Source organism: Macaca nemestrina, chromosome 14, assembly GCF_043159975.1.
Source record: "Macaca nemestrina isolate mMacNem1 chromosome 14, mMacNem.hap1, whole genome shotgun sequence".
NCBI classification, from domain to species: Eukaryota; Metazoa; Chordata; class Mammalia; order Primates; family Cercopithecidae; genus Macaca; species Macaca nemestrina.
Genome location: NC_092138.1, coordinates 49,196,775 through 49,218,800, shown reverse-complemented (window position 1 = coordinate 49,218,800; position 22,026 = coordinate 49,196,775). Strand labels below are relative to the sequence as shown.

The following is a 22,026-nucleotide window of genomic DNA, read 5'->3' as shown; positions in this document are numbered from 1 at the left end:
TAGTTCCAAAATGTTTTCATCACCCCAAAAAGAAACACTATTCACATTAAGCAGTCACTCCTCATTTTTCCCTCCCTCAGCCCCTGGCAACCACCAATCTGCCTTTTGTCTCTACGATTTTACCTGTTCTAAATATTTCACATAACATAAGTGGAATCATACAATATATGACCTTTTGTATCTAGCTTATTTTTTCACTTAGCATAATGTTTTTAAGGTTCATCCATATTACAGCATGTACCAGTACCTTATTCTTCTTTATGGCTGAATAACATTCCATTTAAAGGATATACTACATTTAGTCTATCTATTCATACATTAATGGTTGCTGGGTACTATGGTCTGAATGTGTCACCCCCACACACAAAATTCACATGTTAAAACTTAATCATCAATATGACAGTATCATTATTTGCCACATAATGACATTTCAGTCAACGATGAGCCACATATATGACAGTGGACCCATATTATAATGGAGCTTTTATGCCACATTTTTCCAGGTTTAGATAGGCTTAAATACACAAATATTTATTGTTGTGTTACAGTTGCCTACAGTGTCCAGTACAGTAACATGTTGTACAGGTTTACAGCACATGAGCAATAGGCCATACCACATAGCCTGGGTGTGTACAAAGCTATACCATCTAGGTTTGTGTAAGTATGGTCTATAATATTACAGAATGACAAAATCTCCTGACAATACATTTCTCAGAACGTATCCCCATCACACAACTGTACTAAGAGGTGAGGCCTTTGGAGGTGTTAAATTGGATTAGTGCTCTTCTAACAGAGGTCTGATGGAGGTATTCACCCTTCCTACCATATGAGAGTGTAGCATATACTCCGTCTTTGAAGCAGGGAGCCCTTGCCAGACCCCCAACCTGCTGGCACCTTGATCTTGGACCTTCCAGCCTCTAGAACTGTAAGAAATGAATTTTTGTTATTATAAATTACCCAGTCTAAGATGTTTTGTTATAGCAGCATGAACGGACTAAGGCACTGGCTGGTGTACTAATTCCATTTTAACTTTTTAAGGAACAACCAAACATTTTCCCACAGCAGCATTTTTATATTCCCATCAGCAATATACAGTGTTCCAATTTCTCACATCCTTGCCAACACTTGCTATATTCTTTTGTTTTTAAATTAAGGCCGTTTTAGAAGATATGAAGTGGTAGGAACATTCAGCTTTTAAGTCTCATCTCTAATTGTGGAGTGAGGGGCTCCTTGTACAGGACTGAGCACACAAAGGAACTATGTCGAATGTGAAGATGACAGCTAAGTCTACATGAGTAACACCCATCGGGGTGGGGTGAGAGGGGTCCTGGACTAAACCCAAACAAAAACCACATTCAGAAATAGGTGGATAGGGTAGATGAACTTCTGCAAAGACAAGGGCACAGAACTTTCAGAAGAAAAGAGTGGTTACTCATGTTGGACAATACAGAATGGTCACTTAGAGGACGTCTCAAAGAACCATGATGGTGGGCACCTGAACTGAACTGAAGCGAGCAGGGCCAAAAAGTTTTCCCAGGCCTACGAAACCACAATGGTACACAACTAAATAGAATGCTTCAGCAAACCCCAGAGCTTGAGGCATAGGGCAAGTAAGGGCTGGCAACTTCAGGGGCCAATGCCTGCCTCTGCCACCATCTGGGGAGGAGAGGGGGTAGGCACAACACTTTTTAGAAAGGGGAGAAAGACGGGTGGGAGAGAAATGCAAGTTAAAGCAGGAGAACAAGATCCTTGGTCAGAGGCAGAATGGGAGCAGAGCTGTTGCCTTTGGTTAAAATCCAGGTCTGGGCCGGGCGCGGTGGCTCAAGCCTGTAATCCCAGCACTTTGGGAGGCCGAGATGGGTGGATCACGAGGTCAGGAGATCGAGACCATCCTGGCTAACACGGTGAAACCCTGTCTCTACTAAAAAATACAAAAAACTAGCCGGGCGAGGTGGCGGGCGCCTGTAGTCCCAGCTACTCAAGAGGCTGAGGCAGGAGAATGGCGTAAACCCGGGAGGCGGAGCTTGCAGTGAGCCGAGATCCGGCCACTGCACTCCAGCCTGGGCGACAGAGCCAGACTCTGTCTCAAAAAAAAAAAAATCCAGGCCTGAAATACCTAAGTGGGGCTGTATCATTATGGAGAAAGGGGTACCTTTTTCTAGTTGGCTCACTTTGTTTTTGCTTTTTGTTTTGTTTTGAGACGGAGTCTTACTCTGTCACTAGTCCAGGCTGGAGTGCGATGGCGCGATCTCGGCTCACTGTAAGGTCCGCCTCCCGGCTTCACGATTCTCCTGCCTCAGCCTCCAGAGTAGCTGGGATTACAGGCGCCCGCCACGCCTGGCTAATTTTTGTATTTTTAGTAGAGATGGAGTTTCACCACGTTGGCAAGGCTGGTCTTCAACTCCTGACCTCAAGTGATCCACCCACCTCAGCCTTTAAAAGTGCCAGGATTAGAGGTGTGAGCCCCCAATGCTCGGCCTTTAGTTGGCTCACTTTGTTGCGGATCTTTCTCTCTTTCCCACATAGAAGTGCTATGTGCAACTAGTGACCTTGGGTAAGAATATGAACAAGTTGTCTGAGACGTCCCAAGTGGTATACAGTCTCCAGTCTGAGAAATGTGGCCAATTTTTCTTAATGAAAAGAAAAAAAGAAAAAGAAATGAATGTAGTCGATTTTCATTTACCAAGAAGCAGGTACGGAGGAATCAGGACAAAGGTCTAAGTACTATACTGTATAAGCAGTAGGTTTTGTTCTGTTGTTTTGTTTTGTTTTTGAGATGAGTTTCGCTCTTTTTGCCCAGGCTGGAGTGCAATGGTGCAATCTCGGCTCACCGCAACCTCCACCTCCTGGGTTCAAGCAATTCTCCTGCCTCAGCCTCCCAAGTAGCTGGGATTACAGGCATAAGCCAACATGCCCAGCTAATTTTTTCTGTTTTTTTAGTAGAGATGGGGTTTCACTATGTTGGTCAGGCTGGTCTAGAACTGCTGACCTCAGGTGATCCACCCTCCTCGGCCTCCCAAAGTGCTGGGATTACAGGCATGAGCCACCGCGCCCGGCCAGCAGTAGGCTTTTGTTCATCGTTATGATCAAAGTCCTTAACTTTTTCTTTTTTTTTTAAATTACACTTTAAGTTCTGGGATATACGTGCAGAACGTGCAGGTTTGTTACATAGCTATACATGTGCCATGGTGGTTTGTTGCACCCATCAACCCATCATCTACATTAGGTATTTCTCCTAATGCTATCCCTCTCCTAGCCCCCCACCCCTTGAAAGGCCCCCGTGTATGATGTTCCCCTCCCTGTGTCCATGTGTTCTCATTGTTCAACTCCCACTTATGAGTGAGAACATACGGTGTTTGGTTTTCTGTTCCTGTGTTAGTTTGCTGAGAATAATGGTTTCCAGTTTCATCCATGTCCCTGCAAAGGACATGAGCTCATCCTTTTTTATGGCTGCATAGTATTCCACGGTGTATATGTGCCACATTTTCTTTATCCAGTCTATCACTGATGGGCATTTGGGTTGATTCCAAGTCTTCGCTATTGTGAATAGTGCTGCAATAAACATATGTGTGCATGTGTCTTTATAGTAGAATGATTTATAATCCTTTGGATATATGCCCTCTAATGGGATTGCTGGGTCAAATAGTATTTCTAGTTCTAGATCCTTGAGGAATCACCACACTGTCTTCCACAATGGTTAAACTGATTCACCCTCCCACCAACAGTGTAAAAGTATTCCTATTTCTCCACATCCTCTCTAGCATCTGTTGTTTCCTTACTTTTTAATGATTGCCATTCTAACTGGCGTGAGATGGTATCTCATTGTGGTTTTGATTTGCATTTCTCTAATGACCAGTGATGATGAACTTTTTTTCATATGCTTGTTGGCCACATAAACGTCTTCTTTTGAGAAGTGTCTGTTCATATCCTTTGCCCACTTTTTGATGGGGTTGTTTTTTTTTTCTTGTAAATTTGTTTAAGTTCCTTGTAGATTCTGGATATTAGCCCTTTGTCAGATGGATAGATTGCAAAAATTTTCTCCTACTCTGTAGGTTGCCTGTTCACCCTGATGATAGTTTATTTTGCTGTGCAGGAAGTCTTTAGTTTAATTAGATCTCATTTGTCAATTTTGGCTTTTGTTGCCATTGCTTTTGGTGTTTTAGTCATGAAGTCTTTGCCCATGCCTATGTCCTGAATGGTATTGCCTAGGTTTTCTTCTAGGGTTTTTACGGTTTTAGGTCTTACATTTAAGTCTTTAATTCATCTTGAGTTAATTTTTGTATAAGGTGTAAGGAAGTTTCAGTTTTCTGCATATGGCTAGCCAGTTTTCCCAACACCATTTATTAAACAGGAAATCCTTTCCCTGTTGCTTGTTTTTGTCAGGTTTGTCAAAGATTAGATGGTTGTAGATGTGTGGCGTTATTTCTGAGGCCTCTGTTCTGTTCCATTGGTCTATATATCTATTTTGATACCAGTACCATGTTGTTTTGGTTACTGTAGCCTTGTAGTATGAAGTCAGGTAGCTTTTGCTTAGGATTGTCTAGGCTATGCAGGCTTTTTGGTTCCATATGAAATTTCAAGTAGTTTCTTCTAATTCTGTGAAGAAAGGTAATGGTAGCTTGATGGGGATAGCATTGAATCTATAACTTGGTTTGGGCAGTATGGCCATTTTCATGATATTGATTCTTCCTATCCATGAGCATGGAATATTCTTCCATTTGTTTGTGTCCTCTCATTTCCTTGAGCAGTGGTTTGTAGTTCTCCTTGAAGAGGTCCTTCACATCCCTTGTCAGTTGTATTCCTAGGTATTTTATTCTCTTTGTAGCAATTGTGAATGGGAGCTCACTTGTGGTTTGGCTGTTTGTCTGTTATTGGTATATAGGAATGCTTGTGATTTCTGCACATTGATTTTGTATCCTGAGACTTTGCTGAAGTTGCTTATCAGCTTAAGGAGATTTTGGGCTGAGACGATGGGATTTTCTAAATATACAATCATGTCATCTGCAAACAGAGACAACTTGACCTAACTTTCAATGGAATCATTTTAAGAATCAAAGATCCGTAAGAGGGTCTTTTTAAAAAAGGATCATTTTAAGAAGGATCTTAAAAACCATCCCTTAGGCTGGGCACGGGTGGCTCACACCTGTAATCCCAGCATTTTGGGAGGCTGAAGCAGGTGGATCTCCTGAAATCAGGAGTTTGAGACCAGCCTGGCCAACATGGCAAAACCCTGTCTCTACTAAAAATACAAAAAAAAAAAAAAAAAATTAGCTGGGCATGGTGGCGGGTACCTGTAATCCCAGTTACTCAGGAGGTTAACGCAGGAGAATCGCTTGAACCTGGGAGGTGGACGTCACAGTAAGCCGAGATCACGCCATTGCACTCCAGCCTGGGTGACAAGAGTCTCAAAAAAATAAAATATAATAAAATAAAAAATAAAAATAAATAAAAACCATCCCTTGTTTTACAAAGGGATATAGCTGAGGGCCCTGAAAGGCTCCAGGGCTGGATGAAGTCAGAGAGCCAATCTGCACAGAGCCGGCTCCTTCCACTGCCCCCAGGTGATTTTCAACCCCAACCCATCCAACCACATTCTGACCTTCTTGGCTTAACTCCTCCACTAGCATCTAAAAATTGTGAATCACATCACCCACTGTGCATCACACACTGTGCACATATGACCAGTTTCTTGGCTTTGATGTAAACATGGCTTTCCTCTTGTTAAACCAGAAATAAAAGGAAGAAAAGGAGATGAATGGGGAGAAGGAGGAGATGAAGGGGGATCAAGGGAGTGAAGAAAGAGGAGAAGAAAAATGGATTTGTTACACCATAGGTAACTTAAAACCTGATATTTCTCCCTTCGTATACATGAATGTGTTCTTGTAAAAAAGGAATAAAGTTTCCTTTCTAGCCTCTTCCCTGGAGATAACCACTGTCCTCATTTTCTTCACATTTACATGAATAGGTACATACATGTCACATATTGTAACATTCCCATTGTGCAGCTTCCTTTTCTCCTTCAACAATACGCCCTGCAAACCTTTTCATCCTAGATAATAAAGCTCTACCTCACTTGCTGTAAGTGAGGCAGATGGCAGCAGTTTAGCCATTTTCCAGTGGAAGGAGCACCAATTTACAGTCCCACTTATAATGTCAAGAAATATAATGCATTGTGATTTTTACCCCAGAAGATCTTTAGTGCCTCAAGTCCTCTCAATCTACCTTGCTTCTGCTAACTGCAACTATCTACTCCCAAGCTGTCCTGTAATGGCTTTCTTGGGTTATATTTCCACTAGCAATGGACACACTAATCACTTTAAAATGTATTTATATATTATTTGCAAAGGCATGAAGTCATTTATCACACCTACAGCAAAATTATGATACGTCAAACATTTTCTTTTTTTAATTTTTAATTTTTATTTATTTATTTATTTATTTTTTGAGATGGAGTCTCACTCTGTCGCCCAGGCTGGAGTACAGTAGCGAAATCTTGGCTAACTGCAACCTCTGTCTCCCAGGTTCAAGCAATTCTCCTGATTCAGCCTCCCCCAAGTAGCTGGGACTACAGGCGAGTGCCATTATGCCCATCTAATTTTTTGTATTTTTAGTAGCGAACCAGGTTTCACCATGTTGGCCAAGCTGGTCTTGAACTCCTGACCTCAAGTGATCAACCCACCTCGGCTTCCCAAAGTGCTGGGATGAAAGGCATAAGCCACCACACCTGGCCCAAACAGTTTCTTTAAATGTGCATATTAGAAGCACCATTTAGAAGCACTATGTTGCCATATGCTTCAAATAATACTGAAATTACACTATTGCTTCTGCCTAGTCCATCTACCAAGGCTGGCTGGCCCCCACTGTACCTTTTAAAGACATCAATATATGGAAAGGAAAAAAACAAATTAGTGGAAGACTTTCTCCAAGGCAAAAAGATGAACACCAAAAGAAATACAAAAAAGCAAATCAGTCATGGTTTAAAAACGGGCTCATGGCTCCATCTCTACTGAGATGTATCCCTCAAAATTGTATTGGTCACTGAAATTGTAGAATAGTTCACTCAAGGGGTATATTTTAAAGCCTATTGTTAGATTATAGCATGCATAGCATGCTCACAGCTCACTGCAGCCTTGAGCTCAGCCTCCTGAGTAGCTGGGACCACAGGCATGTGCCATCATGTCCAGCTAATTTTCACATTTTTTGTAGAGACAGGGTAGGGTTTTGCCATGTGGCTCAGGCTGGTCAAGTGATCTGCCAGCCTCAGCCTACCAAAGAACTAGGATTAGAGGTGTGAGCTACTGCGCCTAGTCCACGATTTTTAAAATGTATTATTTCCTTAGAAAGTTCTTCATTCTATGAATTTCCACATAACATTTGCAAATGTTATGTGGAAAAATAACAAATAAAAAAATAACAACAACAACAAAAAATAACAAATAACAAAATAATCTCATGAACATACTGCAGTCTCATCCTGATGCATCTGAATGTGCACTTTCCAGAGAGAGGGTAAATAAAGACAAAACAACAGGCTGCACATATTCTGGACAGCAGGTTCATAAACGGCTGAGGACTTTTACCCTGGCTGATTGGATTGCCTGTCCGTCTTTATTGTGTGCTGATTCCTACCTACCCATTCCATTGTTTTACTTCTGTTCCTGGGACGACCAACTGTTGTGGTTTGCCTGGGACTGAGGGGACTTCCCAAGGCATGGGACGTTCAGTTTTAAAATCAGAAAAGTCTCAGGCAAAAACCCAGGATGGGTTTGGTCACTCTATTCAGTAGCCTTGTTGCAAAAACCACCACTCTATCCTCACAGTACATCAATCCCATGCACACTACTAATAACACCCTCAGCGGCTTGTACACACCTCTATCATAGCCCTCACCACCCAGATGACTATTTACAGAGCTGGTCTCTGTAATAAGCACACAGTTGTTGCCCAGTAAATGCTCAGATTGATAGATCGACCGATAGATTCAGCCTAAAGAGAGTGGGATATAGGACTTGGCATAAAACGAGAGGTCTATTTATCTTGATGACTGGGGACAGAGCAGAAAGTGACAGATCATGAACTGATTTTATGCATGTATTTTGCTTCAAGATTCTTTTCAGCCATCAGTTGACTTCCTTCTGTCCTCAAGTCCCTGCTGAGCAACAGAGTCCCCAAAGGCCAAGCTCAGTGGGTAAAAGGCAGACCCAGCTTTTCTCCAAAGTGGCTAGGTCTATGTGACTGGGGCCTTAAATCTTTTCTTTTCTTTTTTTTTCTTAAGATGGAATCTTGCTCTCTCACCCAGACTGGAGTGCAGTGGCCTGATCTCAGCTCACTGCAACCTCCACCTCCCAGGTTCAAGCAATTCTCCTGCCTCAGCCTCCCGAGTAGCTGGGACTATAGGTACGTACCACACTTGACTAGTTTTTTGTATCTTTGGTAGAGATGGGGTTTTGCCATGTTGGCCAGGCTGGCCTCAAACTCCTGACCTCAAGTGATCCTCCCACCTCAGCCTCCCAAAGTGCTGGGATTACAGGCGTGAGCCACCATACCCAGCCAGGGGGTCTTAAATCTTAAAACATAAAAAGGAACTCAATTCAATAAAATTTGTATTTAGAAGAAATAGTACAAAATGTGCACAAATAAAAGGCTGTGAAAGGAAATTACATGTTCATGGAAGAGATATTAGGCTTGGCTGAAGCAAAGGATGATAACATTTGAGGCAATAGAGATTTGCATAGGCCAAAGCAAAATGTTTTGTATGCCCAAACATTGTCAGTGGAAATCAGTGCACTCTCTTTAGTGTGCCATTTCACACTAATTATCAGCATTTAAAGCGAATATCCTCCTTGACACAGCAATCCCCATCTAAGATTAGTACTTGCAAAAGTACATCCAGATGCATGAATGAGGATATTCACTGAATCACTGTTCAAAAACCAAAATGAAAACAATAAAACAGAAACTATATGAAATGTCCATCAATAAGGATTGATTAGATAAATTATGATCAATCCATTAAAGGGAGTACTGTATAACCATTATAAACAGGAAGAGAGCACTATATGAGCTGATATGGAAATATCTCCATGACATATTAAGTGAAAAACACAAGGTACATAAGAGTTTACACAGTACGCTCTCAAATGGGTTGGAAAAAAACTTCAAGTATTCATGATTTTGCTATACATGCTTTTGTTGTTGTTGTTGGGTTTTTTGTTTGTTTGTTTGTTTGTTTGTTTTGAGACAGAGTCTTGCTCTGTCACCCAGGCTGGAGTGTGCAGTGGTGCGATCTCAGCTCACTGCAGCCTCCACCTCCCAGGTTCAAGCAATTCTTCTGCCTCAGCCTTCTGAGTAGCTGGGATTACAGTCACGTACCACCACAACCAGCTAATTTGTTTGTATTTTTAGTAGAGATGAGGTTGCACCATGTTGGCCAGGTTGGTCTCAAACTCCTGACCTCAAATGATCTGCCTGCCTTGGCCTCCCAAAGTGCTGAGATTACAGGCGTGAGTCACTGCCCCCGGCCTTATACATGTGTATTTTATATGCACACACAGATACATGTGCTTTTTACATGCCTAGAAAATATCTAGAAAGATACAGAAGGTTATTTTTCATGCTACAACTTACATACTCTAAATTTTTTACCATGATCATATTACTTTTACAATAAACAGTAATTTTAAAAACTACTTTAAATAAACTTCTTTCCTATCAAAAACTATGAGTTTTATCTTAGAGCTAAAATGGTCCCAAGACAGGAGTTTTAAGTTATGCAATGACTAAATAATAAATATCTATTCTATGCCAAATAGATAAATCTAAGTTAGTTACAGTGGCACTTATAGCTTCAAGATAACTCTCTTGGTAGAGTCAAATGGATCAAGTTCTGAGTTCAGCTGTGCTAAGCTTTTGACGACAGCAAGTTACATAAACTCTCTAGGCCCCAATTTCCACCTTTAACAAATGGATATAATAAATAGCACCCATTGTCTAGGGTGAGTATAGAGTACCCAGCAGAGCTTCAACACATAGCAAATAAGTAATGGTAGATAGTAGTATCTGAAGGTGTAGTAGTGATGTGCTACCCCTAAGACCCATTAAGAAGGTTCTAGATCCCTCTCCCAGTCTTCTCCTGATTTAACATTGTCAATTCCTCCAACTTTTTCTCAAAACTGGTAATGATTATTAGTTTCCTATAAACTGGGTAATTAGACCTGTTGCCTTATTATGAGGATTTAAGAGGATATTTATCACCACATAACAGTTCACTGTCTTTCTCAACACAGGAGTAAGATAAGCATGGGAATGTCCTGTGATAAGCATCAAAATATAAGTAGTACGTAAGAACACAGGGGAAGAAGGCCGGGCATGGTGACTCACGCCTGTAATCCCAGCACTTTGGGAGGATTGCTTGAACCTGGGAGGCGTTGCAGTGAGCCAAGATTGCACCACAGCACTCAAGTCTGGAACAGAGCAAGACTGTCTCAAAAAAATTTTTTTTAAATAGGAACAGAGGGGAAGAAACATTTTTTGCTAAATTCTTTGGACCTACACTCAACAAAGCTAGGCAATGACCTTATTATCTGACACCTTACGCTCTCTGCTTTGCCAAGGCGATTTTTGTGGTTTATGAGTATTCCAAGGAATAAAGTTTGTCAGATGGGCCAGCTGGGCTAATCAGCCAGACACTGCAGTTGAGGATCAACCGTTCATTTCTGAAAACAACTTTAGCACTCACTATGTAGAGTAATAGCTCCAATGGGACTAGATTAAGAGTGAAGACAAACTCTCCCTTTCATCCAGCCCTACGACTTTCAAGACAGACTCAGAGAAGCAATACACTAGCTTTTTTGGCCAAAATAACCAAGCTTGACCCTCCCTCTCTGTAGACCCCAGACGCCACATATAATAACCTTGCTAAGTGTGTGAGAACCTGTCATCAAGCTGTCTTTTCTTCTTGAACTCTGGTGAAATCCTTACTCTTTCACTATATTCGTTATTTACAAAAGGACAACTTGTGTTACCACTGGTGTTTCTCCTTATTGAAAGTACCCAGAACTACTCCAGCCGATCCTCTGTGTGTAGCTATTTACCCCTGACAGCATGCTCTGAGAGGTTATGCAATAGATAAGTCATGGCCACTTCCACTCACTGTCTTTCATAGTCGCTGTAGAAAGCAGAGGGCCAGGTTTTCTTTGAGACCCTGTTGCCCAGGCTAGAGTGGAGTGGCGCAATCTCGGTTCACTGCAGCCTTCAACTCCCAGCCTCAGGTGATCCTCCCACCTCAGATCCCCAAGTAACTGGGACAACAGGTGCGTGCCACATGTCCAGCTAATTTTTGTATTTTTTTGTAGAGATGAGGTTTCGCCATGTTGCCCAGGTTGGTCTCGAACTCCTGGATTCAAGCGATCCACCCAAGTGCCTTGGCCTCCCAAAGTGCTAGGAATACAGGCATGAGCCACAATGCCCAGCCTTAGGTTTTCTTAAGGAAGTAACCTAATCATTAAAAAAAAAAAAAGCAGGAGTGTTTGTATGGAAGCCAGCATGGATTTCAGCACTGAGGGAAGGGAGAGGCCAGACTTCTGGATTGTGGCCCCAGCCATGCCAGAAATGTGAGCATGACAGCTCCCTCCACAACAGCCCAGTTTTCTCATCAGATGAATAAAAGGGCAGGGACTAGATCATCTGAGATTCCTGCAGGCAGTAAACACCTGACTCCTGCCAAAGACATTCTCTCTAGCAAATCCAGAAGGAAAAGTCCTAAACAACAACCTCAAATTCACAGTGACCCAAACCAGGAGTTCCTGTTTTCCTTGTTTGGGCGGTGAAAAGATAAGCCACAGAAATGACCACGCAAAGTCTCACATTCTGTACCAGGATTCTGAGCCATGGAAATACACAAATAAGAGGCATTTCCTCTCCCAGCTGCAACCTTTCCCTACCACAAGAACTAAAAACACCCAGGATTCTGTAATGGGGAAGTTTCTGCTCACCCTTATCTAGGGACCTAGACAAGTCCAAAACCCGCACATTATCACTCCCAAACTTTCCTTTCACCCCTCAGACTTCAGAACTGGAGAAAGCACAGTCCTGGGGGAGTTGAATTAGCGGCTTGCGCAAGACAGGACACCAAAGGCAAGAAAAAAAGAACGAGTAGTAATTAACTTGGTTCTGACCAAAAATAACTCGACCATTATAGGCATGTTCTTGGGGTTGGGGCAAGTCTGCCTGGTGGGAGTGACCCCAGCCGCGGGGACCTGCCAGGGGCGTGCTCTTCCCAGCACTCCGAGAGCAGGTATTCAGGGCAAAAACGCACAATGCGACCCAAGTGCGTCACGCCACAGAGATCCCAGGGGAGGAAGAGACTTGTCCCGGCAGGTTCACCGCCCCCAACTGACCCAAACAAGGAGAATGGGCTGACATAGCCCCTGGTTCTGGACGCGAGGGCCAAACAAGACAATAGGACCATCACACACACAAAAAATGACAGGAGGAGGAAGAGGAGCCCAGCTGTCGGGAATGGGGACAGGAGAGGAGGACAGATGGAGAACTGGAAGGAGCGTGCCGAGGAGGGGGTGTGGACTGACTCAACCCCTGGAGAGAATGCCCCCAGATACGCGCAGGAACCCACGTCCAGCTTCCAGACGCTGCGGCGCGGGGACAGCCCCCTCCCGCCGGCCAGCCTGCCTTCCCCTCTCCCGCGCCCCGCACCGTGTTGTAGAACTCGGCGATAGCAGGCACGATGGTGTAGTTGTCCTCGCACCAGTCCACCTCCGAGCTGCCAGCCTGCAACTGGTCCCACCAGTGCGGGGCGCCCATGGCCACCCTGGAGCATTGGAGCAGCTGCTCCCGCAGCCGAGAAGAGCCCAGAGCTGCTGCAGAGGCAAACCGCGGCGACAGCCCGCGGCGACAGCGGCTTTATGAAGTACCGGGCAGCCGCCGGATGTGCGCCTCCCAGCCGGCCTCCAGCGCTCCGCCCCGCCTCGCCTTGCCTAGCCTCTGGGACGTGACTCGTTCGCAGGCCCTCCCCGGCCCCGCTCCCTGGGAGGCCACGCCCACTGTGGGGCGGGACCCGCGTGGAAGGAGGGGTCCAGGGTGGGGCACCGGGAGGCGGGGTCCGGGCTCCAGACGCTTCCAGACTACCCAGCACCCGGCAGGTGGCCAGGGACTCGATGGTGCTACCCACGCCTGCCCACGCCCATCTCCTGGCTCAGACTCGCAGGCGCCCCCGGATTGAAGGAGCGCCAGAACTCTCCCTGGCAAAAAATTTAAAATAAAAAGAAACCCAGGAGGACCTGGACCTCTCTGGACTCAGGGAGAGTTTGCAGCAATTTTGCTGCGCCGGGCGTTGGACGCCAATGCTCACACCAGAGAAGTGCCCTCAGTCCCTCCGAGGCCGGACGCCACTCGCTGCAGTCACTGTGGCAGGAAGACCTTCCTGGCTGCTGGAGCAGGCTGGGTGGCCCACTCCCTGGGGGAGCACTTCTATTTAGAGTACGTTCCTGCCCTCCCTCCCCTTGGCTCCAGCGTTAGGGCTTAATCTAGCCTTCGATATGGGGACTTAGGCAAAGGGTCAAACGTCAGCCATCCCAAACTGCAGAGGATGTAGTGTGGCACCTATGACATCTCCAAGATATCGAGGTTCAAGAGGTGATAGATAACATACATATGCCAGGGGCTATCTGAAGAGTTTCCATGTATCACTCATTTAGTGTGCCCAGCGGAGACCCTGTGAGGGACTTCTATTAGCAAGTGACAGAGCTGGGAAATTCAATTCAGGCAAGATGTCCTCAGATCCAGTCATAACTAATTTCTTTTGCTTCTGTAACTGTTCTGCGGTTTCTAAATGAAAATCAATCTGGTTCCCAGGATCCCTGGAGGAAAGCCACCCTCTGTGTGTATGTGGTGGCTCCGGTTCTCCTTCCTTGAAAGGTTGTAGGATTCTAGGTCAGGACAGGGGCAGAAGAGGCCCCGGGCAGCAGCCCATTGGTGACTGTCATTAGGACGTCTTGCTCGGACTGCAGGGTACCCTAAAGCCAGCAGCTCCCCAGGGTCTGCCCTCTCTCTGGGCCTGAGTGTCCAGCAGGACCCTGGGTGGTGCTTCAGTGTCCTATTCACCAAGTGTTTGTCTGCCCACCGGTACCCACAGAGCCATGTACAAGTCCCCAGAGATCTCCATCACTGACAGAAACTGCAAGCCCCGCCGCCTCTCCTAGTCTCTAGAAAATCCAGGTTTGCCCCCCAGGGGCCAAACCACACTCCTCCTTTCATCTTTGTCCCAACTTCTATCCCTTCCTCCTGCTTTACAGGCAATTCCACTGCCCTCGGGAGCCCAAGTAGAAGATACACTCTTACCTTCCCTTAGGGTCGATTTACTCAGACCTACAGGATACCCCGTGTGAGCTGGCCACCTAAGAAGGGCGGTTGGGGGCCAGGCGCAGTGGCTCACGCCTGTGATCCCAGTACTTTGGGAGGCTGAGACGGGCGGATCACGAGGTCAGGAGATCGAGACCATCCTGGCTAACAAGGTGAAACCCCGTCTCTACTAAAAAATACAACAAATTAGCCGGGCATAGTGGTGGGCGCCTGTAGTCCCAGCTACTCGGGAGGCTGAAGCAGGAGAATGGCGGAAACCCGGGAGATAGCGCCACTGCACTCTAGCCTGGGAGACACAGCGAGACTCCGTCTCAAAAAAAAAAAAAAAAAAAGGGCGGTTGGGGGTGGATGTTTCCCACAGCCACAGAAGAAAGATACATCAGTTAATTTCTGTGTCTCAAAATGCTACACCAACTGTTCAGCAATAGAATTTTCTATGTAGTCAGTATTTTACTTCTTCCAACAACAGTTTACTTGGAAATATATCCATATTCATCAAAATATAATAGTATTTTTTTAAAAACCATTATTTTATATGCCAGGGATTCTCAAAGTGTGGTTCCTCCCTTTCTTTTCATATTCATTCTCTTACCAGTGTACACTGGAGTTTCCCAGAGGATACATGATGTGTGATGTCATTACCTCTCTGACAGCTAATGGAACATGTGCTTGTGATTCTTTGGTATTAAAAGTCTGTTTAAATCTCTACTATGGTCACTATTGATATTACCATATAAACCACAAGTTCTCCAGTGTTCTCAAAATTTTTTAAGAGTGTAAAGGAGTCCTCAGACTAAAAAGATTGAAAGTTGCTGTTAAAAAGAAAGATATTCCTGGCCGGGTGCAGTGGCTCATGCCTGTAATCCCAGCACTTTGGGAGGCCAAAGCAGGCAGATCACCTGAGGTCTGGAGTTCGGGACCAGCCTGGCAAACTTGGCAAAACCCCGTCTCTAATAAAAATACAAAAATTAGTAGGGCATGATGGTGGGTGCCTCCAGCTACACAGGAGGCTGCGGCAGAAGAATCACTTGAACCCAGGGGGCAGAGGTTGCAGTGAGCCAAGATCACGCCACTGCACTCAGCTTGGGCAACAGAGCAAGACTCCATCTCAAAAAAAAAAAAAAAAAAAAAAAAAAAGGAAATATTCCCAATTAAACTATTTGTAATACTTTTTCATTGTTTAGAATTTTTAGTGAACAAGCACAGACTTAGACCTACATTGTTATCATACATCTCTTGTGCATACATAAGAAGGAAGGTATAAGCAAAAATAAATTCATTAAAGAATTCCTGTAATTTCTTTACATTCAGAATCTCTATTATTCTTCTGAGTCATTTTTGAGCTTATAGTCATTGGAGTCTGTGTCGTTCATACAGAAATGTCCTCTGTGTCCTTAATTACTATGTGCTAATAATGCAGCATTTCTTAAAACTATTTCACTACTGTTTTCTTGCAAACTACTGACACCTGTTTTACAAATTTTGATGCTGGGACTCTCCTGATCTTACCTGAAGGTGTCAATGGAAGGTTTCCAGACAACAGGGAGCATGTTTCTTTTCCAGATGGTCCTTATATAATCTGTTGAGAGAAACATGGAGATTACAGTTGACAAGTCATCTCACCAGGAATAACCACCAAGTTTGTACATGTGCAGGCAGTGACACCACATCACAACCATGACCTAGCCAACCATAATCATAAAATGCCATCCATGGTAAAATGCATCAGGATTTCAGAGATTTAACAATGCAAAACAATGTGAGTTTTAGCACCAGTGAAATATTAAATTTGCTGAATGTCATTCATCCTTCTTTCCAAGTCTTGCTGAGGGAATGATGGGAGTTTTTCATCCTCCACAGTAACTCTTATTGTCAGTGACAATTGTAGTTCAAAATCAGTCAGCCACCTTGGTTCCTTCTAATTACAACTGCACAGAGACCGTACTTGAGCCACACTGTCTCTAAAATTTTGTTTTCATAGCTCTCTCCCTTGTTAACATTTTTTTTTTTTTTTTTTTTTTTTTTTTTAGGCAAGGTATCCCTCTGTTACCCAGGTTGGAGTGCAATGGTGCAATTTCAGCTCACTGCAACCTTGACCCCCACCCCCAGGACTCAAGCGATCCTCCCACCTCAGCCTCATGAGTAGCTAGGATCACAGGGGTGCACCACAATGCCCAGCTAAATTTTGTATGTTTTGTAGAGACAAGGTTTCATAATGTTGCCCAGGCTGGTCTCGAACTCCCGGGTTCAAGTGATCCCTTGAGCCTTCCAAAATGTTAGGATTATAGGAGTGAGCCACTGCATCCAGCCAACATTTTTAAAATAAATACAATATTAGTAATTTAACAAGAGGGCCTATCAGGAGGTTATAAATTTTAAAATTGATTTATATTAATTGCATGATGCCTTAGAAACTACTGCTAGTAGTTGAATACAAAATTCTGATGTCTACTGTAAACTAAGTTTGTTGAGGGAAGGATGCAGTGACAGCAAGGAACAGAACTCCTGAGTTCCAACGATTTGGCTTACAATGCTTTTGGCCTACATGACTCAGTGATACAGATCCATAAGGGAGCAGGTTTGAAGGAACAGCCCTTGCAAGGAATTCAGAATGCCAGCACCTTCTATTTTTACATAGTGTATAACAATGTTTATTTGGTATAAGTAAATATCTGATAATAAATATCCAGTTCAACTGGTTCCACAAGTGGAAATTATCAAGTCACAAAGTCTTCCCTGGGGTAAAAAATGCAGGCACCTGTGTAAATGAAGCAAGAAGTGCCTGATCAAGGATGAAATTGTATGTATCTTCCTGTTTGACTGGAGTTTTTCACTGTGGTCCTGCTTGTGGCCCATTGTTAGGCCAGTGGTTAAGGCCAGCGCAGCAGCAGCAGCAACATCCCCTGGGAATCTTTTATAAATGCGAGTTCCAGTCCCCACCCTAGATCTATTGGATCAGAAACTCTGGATGGAGCCCAGCAACCTCTGGCTTCACAAGCCCTCAGGTGATTCTGACTCACGCTCAGGCTCATGATGAGGAAACCAGGGGCTCTGAGTCTGCCCGGGACCCCTTCAGCTCAGAGGAAAAAAGAAGAAGCCAGCAAGACTGTGCTTGTTTTGCTAAAATCTGAGGCAGTTTTCAGGCTCAGACTTGTAGATGAGAGTTGTAGGAACCAAGTCCTCACTAGAGAAACACTGCTGCAGCCACTGCAGAAGGTGCTTGTGTTAACTGGGACAGGTGCCGCTCCTTTACTGACAGGCCATCAGTGGTAAATTCTGCTGTTGTCAGTAGGCCTCTATTTAGAAATGCCACTCTTGTGTGTGTGTGTGTGTTTGTTTTTGTTTTCCTTTTTATGGAGACGTGTCTTGCTATGTTGCTCAGGCTGGTCTCAAGTGATCCTCCTACCTTGGCCTCCCAAAATGCTGGGATTACAGATGTGAGCTGCCACACCCAGCCAAGATCACAAAGCTAGCAGAGGATGGTTTCCATCCATTAACCTCTGCCTTATGGGTCCAGCACGCTTCCACTGCACCACTCTGCTGTTCCCTCTCTCCTTTTTCTAATCTGCACTGGAAAACCACAATGTTAACCTCTCTCCTATCGGGGGAACCGGCCCCCAGTATTTCAACGTAGGTTCTTTCTTTTTTCCCTAAGTGTCAGCTGGTCTGAGAAATAAAGAGAACGAGTACAAAGAGTGGAATTTTACAGCTGGGCCGCTGGGGGTGACATCACATATCAGTAGGCCCGTGATGCCACCTGAGCGGCAAAACCAGCAAGTTTTATTAAGGATTTCAAAAGGGGAGGGGGTGTACAAGCAGGGAGTAGGTCACAAGGCTCATATGCTTCAAAGCGCAAAAAGGAGAACAAAGATCACACGCTTCTGAGGCCAATAAAGATCACAATGCAAAGGGCAAAGCAAAGATCACAAGGCAAAGGGCAAAATCAAAAACTCCTGATAAGGGTCTATGTTCAGCTGTGCACATATTGTCTTGATAAACATCTTAAACAACAGAAAACAGGGTTTGAGAGCAGAGAACTGGTCTGACCTCAAATTTACCAGGGAGCGGTTTTTTCCCCACCCTAATAAGCCTGAGGGTACTTCAGGTGACCAGGGTGTATTTCAGTCCTTATCATAACTGCATCAGACAGACACTCCCAGAGCGGCCGTTTACAACTCCCCCAAGGAATGCAATTCTTTTCCTAGGGTCTTAATATTCCTTGCTAGGAAAAGAATTTAGCTATATCTCTCCTACTTGCATGTCCATTTATAGGCTCTCTGTAAGAAGAAAAATGTGGCTCTTTCTGCCTGACCCCACAGGGAATCAGACTTTATGGTTGTCTTCCCTTGTTCCCTAAAATCGCTGTTATTCTGTTCATTTTCAAGGTGCACTGATTTCATATTGTTCAAACACACATTTTATAATCAATTTGTACAGTTAACACAATTATCACAGGGTCCCGAGGTGACGTACATCCTCAGCTTATGGAGATAATGGGATTAAGAGATTAAAGTAAGACAGGCATAAGAAATTATAAGAGTATTATTAGGGAAGTGATAAATGTCCATGAAATCTTCACAATTTATGTTTCTTCTGCCAAAGCTCCAGCTGGTCCCTCCATTCAGGGTCCCTGACCTCCCACAACACTCCCCTTTTTCTAATCTGCACTGGAAAACCAGAATGTTGGGTTTAGAATGAAACATGATAATTGCTAAAACAGAGGTACACATGTGCAAGCAGAAGGGCAGGGCCCAAGTCTGCAATGAGAGTCATGGGAGGTTTCACAGAGGAGGTAGCCTCAGAACTGAGCTTTATAAGATGAAAAGGATTTTACCAGGCAGAGCACTGGGGGGAGAAATGGAATCCTACAGAAGGAACAGCCCATACAAATGGATAGAGGTCTGAGAAAGCATACACGTTCAGGAAACTTCAGAAGCACAACCTGACCTAGAAAACCAATAAATGATATGAAGAGTAAGTCTTTTTGTTTTGTTTTGTTTTTGAGATGGATTCTCACTGTCACCCAGGCTGGAGTCAAGTGGCACTATCTTGCCTCACTGCAACCTCCACCTCCTAGGTTCAAGTGATCCTCCCCCTCAGCCTCCCAGGTAGCTGGGATTACAGGTGCACACCACCACACCCAGCTAATTTTTGTACTTTTAGTAGAGATGAGGTTCCACCATGTTGGCCAGGCTAGTCTCAAACTCCCGACCTAAAATGATCTGCCTGCCTCAGCCTCCCAAAGTTCTGAGATTACATCTGTGAGCCACCACACCTGGCCAAGAGTAAGTCTTTAAGAAAGAAAATCCTGATGGCAGAAAAATAAATTAGATTTCCAAAACTACTGGTAAGGTCTTTCAGTAAACCAGGTAAAGGATGATATGGGCATGACTAAGGCAATCATTCATTCCTTTACATGCTGCACTATGCCAGACACTTTTCTAGGTGCCAAGGGTTAAACAGTAAGCAAAACAGACACCGTCTCTGCCCTCACAGAGCTTTCGGTCTAGGGGCTGTCAGAAATTAAATAAGTTCATAAATAATTACAGTTGTCTCACAAGTGTCACGAAGGAGAAGTATAAATTCCACAACAGCTAATAGCAGTAGATGTGGCCTAGTCTCAGGGCATCAGAGAAGGCTTCCATGAGGAAGCTGAGAGAAGTGAAGTTTAAGGCAGGGGTAAACAGAATCAAAATAAAAGATGCAATTGAAATACAAAATGGCAATTGTGATAGATTATACTATTGATTCCAAATATTTGAACATACTTTCTCAGTCCATGAATATGAGACTTGGCTTTGTCATTTGCTATGATCATTGTATTGGTCCATTTTCATGCTGCTGATAAAGACATACCTGAAACTGGGCAATTTACAAAAGAAAAAGGTTTATTGGACCCACAGTTCCACATGGCTGGTGAGGCCTCACAATCATGACAGAAGGCAAGGAGCAGCAAGTCATGTCTTACGTGGATGGCAGCAGGCAAAAAAGGGAGCTTGTGCAGGAAAACTCCAACTTATAATAACCATCAGATCTCATGAGACTTACTATCACAACAGCAGCATGGAAAAGACCTGTCCTGATGATTCAATTACCTCCCACTAGGTCCCTCCCACAACACATGGGAATTCAAGATGAGATTAGGGTGAGGAGACAGCCAAACCATATCAGCCATGGAACTGATTTACACAATGACTGAACTTTGAAAGCTATTCCTAGTTTTACCATTCCTTTTTGTTCCCTCTGCTGTATCCCAAATTGGAGCTTCTCTTCAGCCTAGATCCTGGAATGAAAAAGACCAGAGCTTCAGTCAACCTACAGCCAACATATAACTTGAAGAAAAAATAAAACAGTGTTGTTGGCCAGGTGTGGTGGCTCACGCCTATAATCCCAGCACTTTGGGAGGCCAAGGTGGGCGGATCACAAGGTCAGGAGATCGAGACCATCCTGGCTAACACGGTGAAAACCCGTCTCTACTAAAAAGAGAAAAAATTAGCCAGGCGTGGTGGCGGGCACCTGTAGTCTCAGCTACTCTGGAGTCTGAAGCAGGAGAATGTCGTGAACCCAGGAGGCAGAGCTTGCAGTGAGCCAAGATCGCGTCACTGTACTCCAGCCTGGGTGACAGAGTGAGACTCCATCTCAAACAAACAAACAAACAAACAAACAAACTTTGCGTTGCAAACCACTGAGATTTGAAGGGATGTTCTCTTACCCCAGCATAACATAATGAGGGCTGACAAATACAGGAGAATTAATAAAACTAAACTACTGATTAGAGATCAGACATGAAACAGTGGAAAAAATAGAAGACAGCTTCAAATAGTCTAGGCTGAGTGATCAGAAAATAAGTTACTAATCCAAAATGGAAAATAGAAGGGAAAGCAGTGATTCAGGTTTTGACTTGTTGAATTAAAGGCGCAGGCTAGTGAGAATTAGTATTAGCAACAAGAATATCTGGGAAGAGATATTCTCTTGGCAACTGAAAAGGCAAGTTAAGATACCATAGACAGGTCACGATTAGAGAGATTTGTTAATCAGGAGGACAGATGAGATACTTGAAAGCCATAGCAGACAAAGAGAATGGAGGTCTGGGGCTAGTATGTGGGACGTATCTCCTTGGACACACTTACATTTACAGAGGCCTGAGTTATGAGGAGACACAGGTCCTGGCTGACGAGAAGCAGGAGCAGTCAGAGAGACCTAGAAAGGACCAGGTGGGCGGGGCTGATAAATAAGGCGTGCAATGCCACCTATAGGCTTGCCAAAAAAAAAAATCCACAAACAAACCAACCTAAACCAGATCAACACACTAGGTCTCAGAGCCATTTTACAGGGACAAAATCAGGTGGAGATTTTTTTTTTTTTTTTTTTTTTTTTTTTTTTTTTTTTGAGACGGATTCTTGTTCTGTCGCCCAGGCTGGAGTGCAATGGCACGATCTTGGCTCACTGCAACCTCCGTGCCCCCAGTTCAAGGGATTCTCCTGCCTCAGCTTCCTGAGTAGCTGGGACTACAGGCATGCACCACACTCAACTAATTTTTGTATTTTTAGTAGAGACGGGGTTTCACCATGTTGGCCAGGCTGGTCTCAAACTCCTGAACTCAAATGAACCCGCCTCAGCCTCCCAAAGTGCTGGAATTACAGGCGTGAG

At 44.2% G+C, this 22,026-nt stretch overlaps 1 protein-coding gene across 6 annotated transcripts in view; it reads right to left on the bottom strand.

Annotated features, from left to right (window-relative positions):
• The window catches only part of LOC105489057 (alkaline ceramidase 2), a 77,554-nt gene that overhangs the window by 30,515 nt on the left and 25,013 nt on the right, over positions 1 to 22,026 (bottom strand). For 2 of the 6 annotated variants that reach the window (XM_071077848.1, XM_071077847.1), the window contains exon 1: positions 12,712 to 13,326. In XM_071077848.1, the coding sequence (XP_070933949.1) occupies positions 12,712 to 12,819 (108 nt within the window). In that variant the 5' untranslated portion in view covers positions 12,820 to 13,326. Of the gene's footprint in view, positions 1 to 823; positions 924 to 12,711; positions 13,328 to 15,885; positions 15,956 to 20,601; positions 20,660 to 21,506; positions 21,577 to 22,026 lie in introns of those variants that run through there. The other 4 variants (XM_071077850.1, XM_071077849.1, XM_071077852.1 and 1 more) reach the window with 4 other exon arrangements.